This window comes from Trypanosoma grayi (assembly GCF_000691245.1).
Source record: "Trypanosoma grayi strain ANR4 Tgr_483_V1, whole genome shotgun sequence".
Taxonomy (NCBI): domain Eukaryota; phylum Euglenozoa; class Kinetoplastea; order Trypanosomatida; family Trypanosomatidae; genus Trypanosoma; species Trypanosoma grayi.
Genome location: NW_008826102.1, coordinates 1 through 5,769, shown reverse-complemented (window position 1 = coordinate 5,769; position 5,769 = coordinate 1). Strand labels below are relative to the sequence as shown.

Here is a 5,769-nt window from a genome sequence, read left to right as displayed (position 1 = left end):
CGCAGGTGCGTCGCCCGGCGCCACATTTCCCTGCGCCTGTGTGACACGCTGCAGGAGCCGTGCGTCAACGTGAGGGGCGAGGTCGTACAGCATGGCCTCCAGCGAATGTGTGTGTGAAAGAGAGAGAGAGAGAGAGGATAGACAGAATAGGAAACAGTGCGATATACCTCTAGAAATAAGGAAGATGCATTACAAAAAACAAACAAACATATCCGCAGAGAAATACATATACGATTGTGTCCCTTTGTCATTGTGCCTGTGGAAGGATCTGCACCAATACAGAGAGGCCTGACTCCCAACCCCGCGCCTTTTTCACACGTGGTGGTGGTTGTGCTTCTTTCCTTTTGTGACTTTGGTTTTCTTCCTGGTGCCCCGTAAAGGCATCGTAGAGCTATCGGTAACTAATCACTGACGACGGACCCTCGCTCCCTCCCTCCCATTGTCACTGGCGTCCGTAATCTCCGACCCCCCTTGTTTTCTTCCTTCTCCCTCTTCTTCTCTCCCTCACACGCTCCCATTCTCCATCCCTCAGAGACACCTTTTCTCTTCCCCCATCCCCTCTCTCTCTCTCTCTCTCAAGTAGCTACTACAGCTTGAGATCCGTCTTGTGGGACTGCGAGCGATCAATGAGAAAGTCGTACCACTTCTCCTCCGGCTTCAGGTCGAGTGGGCGGAGCAGCGGCAGCAGCACTTCACGCCCGACGCGGCAGTTTTCACACGTGTACAGAAGCTGTTTAAGCCCGTCCTCCTCCTTCGTCGGAAGCTTGAGCACCTCCTTCGTCATCGTGCAGGTATAGTAGTGGCAGTCCATGCACTTCAGGCACCGCGTGCTTTGGTGCAGATCGCGCGAGGTGACGGCGACGTGCGTGCTGTCCGCGCAGTATGGGCATTTCCACACGCGGTAGTGCGCGCAGCCATTGACGAACTCCAGGTACTGTCCCGGCTCCATCACCGCACGCAACGTCGCGTCGTCGCGCACACGCTGCATGAGACCGTGGCACGTCGGGCACACCGTGTCGATCATCTGGCTCACCAGCACTGTCGTGCACAGCACGAAGATGATGGCCCCGAAGACGAGGTACGGCACATCAGAGACGCCGTACGCCACCGTCTTGCCGGCAAAGCGCACCTTGTTGCGCGTTGGCATTGCGAGCAGCCCACGCTGCCACAGTGGCCGCATCTCCTGCGCCTGTCGCGCAATGGCGTACACCAGCTGCACTGTCGCGTAGCTTGCCTGCCCTTTGCGCACGAGCGGTTGAAATATCTCCCGCACCGCCGGCTCGAGGAAGTGGGAATCGAAGTACTCCTCAATCGCTGGGCTCGCAATGAGCTGCACCGTCGCTTCGCGCTGAGCAATCACGAGCAGCAGGCCGTTCCCCGCCGGCTCACCGATCTCCCAGTCGAACATGATGGAGTGTGAGAAGGCGCGGGGCGTCGTGTAGCCAACCGTTGGCACGAGCACAACGTACATGTCCACCTGGCACAGCGACTGCATCTTGTCGATGGCCTGCTCGATCTCCATGCGGTCCTCACTTGTGAGGAGGCCGCACAAGTCAGTCACACGCTTCTTGGCGTAGCGCGGCACCAGCTCCCATGGCCGGTCGGTCTTGCGGTAGTGAATCTCATCGAAGGTCTGAATCTTGTCAAATGAGGCAATAATCTCCTTATTATTGCGGCGGCGGCCCGCCTTGATGTCTTCTGCTAGGTCTCGGCTCTGTCCGAGTTTCGCCAGCGGCGAAAGAAGATCCACCCCCGCGCCGCGACGCGCGATGAGGAGAGATGGGCGGAATGCCAACACGACGTGACGCCCTGTCATAGACACGAGGCTGGCGCCGCTACTTCTGTGATGGCTGCTGCTGCCGCTGCTGCTGCTCAGATAGGAGTGAGCACGCGAGGCGCACGCAACCGTGACACGGACACCAATCCACGCCCGCCGCATCCTGTGAAGGAAACGCTACACACCTTTAATGACGCATGGCAGTAAGGAGAAAAAAGCAAGCAAAGACGAGCACTCCGAAAAAAAAAAAAGCAAAACGGGAACACGTACATGGAAGTAGGGACCACCCAGGCGTAAAAGGATGACGCGCCAGGCCTCCCTGGGCCCCACAGCACCTTACGCGCTTCCACGCCCTTTCTGTTCCCATTCACTTCTACGTGGTCATTGTAACACAAATGGAATGTCACAGTTATACACGCACACGTGTGTGTGTGTGTGTGTGCGTGTGTCACCGCTGCAGCAACATGTCCTCCGGCTGTAGCGACTGCTGCTCCAACGCCTGCACCTCCAAATCCAACCGACACATTTCAAGGTTGCTGCGCGCAACTACCCGCCGGTATGTATCCAGCACCCGTGCCAGCCGCTCCTGCAGACGCCGTGCACGCACCCCGTTGCTGCGGCAGAGTGCGTGCAGCTCAGAGGGGTCGCTGCTGTCGTCAGCGCACGCAGAGAACACGCCAGCACACACATCTGCAGTACCGTCGATGAGCGGGCGAAGCGTTTCATACGCCCTTGACGCGCGTTGGCGCAGCTCGCGGAACTCATCTCTGTGGCGGTGCGACTGCTGGCGCAACCAAACTAGGCGGCGGGCCGTCAACTCTTGTTGCTGTGCGCCACCTTCGTCTGCAATCGATGCATCGCTGCTGTTCCTGTGGCTGTTGTGTGTGCAGACATCGTTGGCCACATCACGGTTACACGAATCGCCGGCGTCAGCAGCACGACGCACACATGTCTCAGAAGTGCTGCGCAGATCAATGAGAGACTCCGTCGCCAGCTGCTCCATCAATGTGTTCACAGCGTCCACCGACTCGTTGAGCGTCTTCCGCTCACGCAGGGACGCACGCAGCGCATCCACGCGGTGGCGCACCTGCAGCGGCGGCCGCGACAAAACCGCCGATCCGTTCCCAAGAGCAGTGGCATTCCCCTCCTCGCCACGGCGTTGTTGCTGCTCCTGCTGCTGGTGGTGGTGGTGATACCTATCAACCTCCTCGAGAACTCGGGCGAGACGTTGCGAGAGACGGCTCAGTACATCTTGACAGCAGGCGGGGCTTGGTCCCAGCGTGCGTGTCGTCGCCTCCTGCATCTGTGGGTGCACCGCCACGAGTCGACACACAGACACAGACACGCACAAACACAGAGAGGCACGTGTACCGCAGCTTTCGCACGGTGTGTGTGTATTTGTACTCGCACAGCAGTGAAGAAAGGAAAGGAGCAGAAGGACACCCTCAACCCAAAGCCGAGCCGCAAGACATCATCACCGATTGCCCCCGCCAGATGCATCGGGGAAGAAGCCCTCGGGAGGCGCACGGCAAACGTTAGAGTCAGGCGACTCTTTTCTTTTTTGTTTTTGTTTTCCTTCTAACACTTGTACACACAACGGGCCACACAATTCCACGCGCCCGACAGACGGCGCCCCTCTAACGTGACCGGCAACACGACAACGTTAACAGTCAGCGAAACCACAACGCTCCACTCCCCCACCCCCCCACAAAAAAAAAAGAACGAAACAACAACACCAACCACATTCAAAAAAAAAAAAAAGAGAAAATCAAAAAGTCCTGCATTCTTTAGACAAACGGCTTTCCGTGCACCTTCAGGTCCTTCACGCGGAAGCCCGCCGCCCCGCCGCTAAACACGCACCGCACCCGGTCAATGGGGAATAGGCGGGCGCTGATGAGCACCTTCATCGTCTGCACGCCGCGCATGTCGCGCAGCTCGCCGCTGCCGACTGCAAGGAAGTCCATCCCGTGGGCGTGCTTCACCTCCACCTCGTACGACGTTGGGCCCGCGCCACCCCCCGGCGTTGCAACGGTGATGTAGGAGAGGCTGATGGGTTGGGGGAAGTCAAACATCACCGTGTTGCCGTCCGCCGTGCAGAGCGGCGCACCAGTTGCGGTCCCCGCGACGGCAGCTGGCTGGCCTCCATTGACCCCACCTTCCCCTACCCTCTTTTCGCTGCGGCTGCGACTGTCCCTGTCGGCGTTATCCTCTGCTGCAGGCATCATGAGCAGCAAAGAGTCGTCATCATTATCGTAGTCCCCACGGTCCGTTTTAGCGGCAGCAGTCTTTGGGCGCTCCCGACGCAGCGAGGCCGGCGCTGACTGGGTGCTGCTGCTGCTGCTGGGGTGGCGGCGGCGGCGGCAGCTCCGCGTTTGTTGCGGCGTCGCACGCCGCCTCGTTTCCTCCGCGCCTTCCACACTGCGGTTTGCAGCAGTGCTACTGTTCTTGTTACTATTGCTGCTTCTGCTGCGATGACGGCACAGAGCCGCACGAGCTTCCGTCCGCAGCCTTGGACTCACCGCCTGTAAGGAGGAAGCTGGTGACTTCGTCGCCACCCCCGCATGCTCATTCTCCTTATCAACATTGCGGCTGCTGTTGCTGTTTGTGCGCAACTTTCGTACTGCGTGTTGCCCCCGCATCATCGCCGCTTTCGTCGTGTGGAAGGAGCTCCCCAGCTGGTCCTCATGTCGTGCAGCAGCTGCTGCTGCTGCAGCTGAAAGCCTCGGGACGTAAAAAACCGCCTCGCGACTGGGGAAGAAGACCTTTGGAAATGCCACAAAACGCACCTGCCGCGTGGTCGCCGCTGCAAGACTCAGCGGCCCCGTGTAGAGCGCCGACGTTTGCGTGGGCGTCGTCCCGTCGAGTGTGTAGCGGTATTCTACCATTGGGTGCGTTGACTCGAGACTGACTGTGCTGTCGTGCGGGGAGTACACAACCTTCGGCGTCTCCAGAACAGCAGGCACATCGTACGTGACGGTGGGCGACGCGAACTCGTCATCAGCGAATGCAGTGAGTCGAATCACACGCGGCGGCGCTGCACTGCCACGCCACGGGCCCCACGGCCGCTCCTCTGGTACTGCTGCTGTGTCCAACTCAATAGGCTGTATGTACGACGGCGACGCTGTGGTGGGCGCTGTGCCGTTGAGTGTGTAACGCACATCGCGCAGCGTGAAGGGAATACCGTTCGACACCACAACAAACTGCCGCAACGCGGCATCAAAGTAACCGCACGGCGGCGGCACGGCACTTGGCACCTCCACCTCTGCCAGCGCGCTTGCATAGGCGCAGCGGGCCATACCGCAGATGCGCAGCAGCGTACCCGGCTGCTTGCGGTATAGCCGAAGGTCAAACACGCCGTTACTCGGCACCTGCTGCAGCGCAGCACGACTCGCATTGCGCCGCGGGTCGCTCCCGTCCGCTGTCAGCACATACGCGATGCCCGGTGTCACGTCGAGCTGCAGCCGCATCGCCGCGACGTCCACCTCCACATGCGGCTTCGGCACGCGCAAGTGGCACTGCAGCATCTGCCACTTTGCCGCGGCGAGGAAGGCCGCCGCCGCCGTTGTTAGTGATGCGTCGAGCACGTGCGTCACCTGCAGGCACTGCGTTGTGAGGGAGCGGGCGTGGTGCGTGTTGCCGGGGGCGATCTCCACGTACTTGCTCGCCCCCATCTGTCGCGCAAGCTCCACCGCCTCCGCGTGCGTCACCGCAGTCGTCGCGCCGGGGCCCGGCGATGCGAAGCCGACCACCACGACAGGCGTGACGGGCCACACCGCGTGGCGCCGCGCCTCGGCGACGTCCTGCGCGAGGACCGCAAAGGCACGCACTGCCTCCTCCTTCCAACAGCGGTGCTGCAACACGTCGAATGTGCGGCGGTCGGAGAGGCTGAAGCACATGAGTATCACGTCGCTCGCGATGCACAACTCGCCACGCAGTGAGGCGGTCACATCCGCGACGCCTGGCACGAGCACCTCCAGTAGAGGGAATGAGGC

At 60.5% G+C, this 5,769-nt stretch overlaps 3 protein-coding genes across 3 annotated transcripts; all 3 read right to left on the bottom strand.

The window, feature by feature from the left end:
• Positions 1-586: 586 nt before the first annotated feature.
• DQ04_04831020 (hypothetical protein) lies at positions 587-1,939 on the bottom strand (the record flags this gene model as incomplete). Its single annotated transcript, XM_009313821.1, has 1 exon — positions 587-1,939. One exon carries the CDS (start codon positions 1,937-1,939, stop codon positions 587-589), a length of 1,353 nt encoding a protein of 450 aa, XP_009312096.1.
• Positions 1,940-2,225: 286 nt separating this feature from the next.
• DQ04_04831010 (putative actin-like protein) lies at positions 2,226-3,080 on the bottom strand (the record flags this gene model as incomplete). Its single annotated transcript, XM_009313820.1, has 1 exon — positions 2,226-3,080. The coding sequence occupies one exon, from the start codon at positions 3,078-3,080 to the stop codon at positions 2,226-2,228; it is 855 nt and encodes a 284-aa protein (XP_009312095.1).
• Positions 3,081-3,564: 484 nt separating this feature from the next.
• DQ04_04831000 (ras-related GTP-binding protein) lies at positions 3,565-5,673 on the bottom strand (the record flags this gene model as incomplete). The annotated part of the gene is made up of 1 exon (XM_009313819.1): positions 3,565-5,673. One exon carries the CDS (start codon positions 5,671-5,673, stop codon positions 3,565-3,567), a length of 2,109 nt encoding a protein of 702 aa, XP_009312094.1.
• Positions 5,674-5,769: the final 96 nt, after the last annotated feature.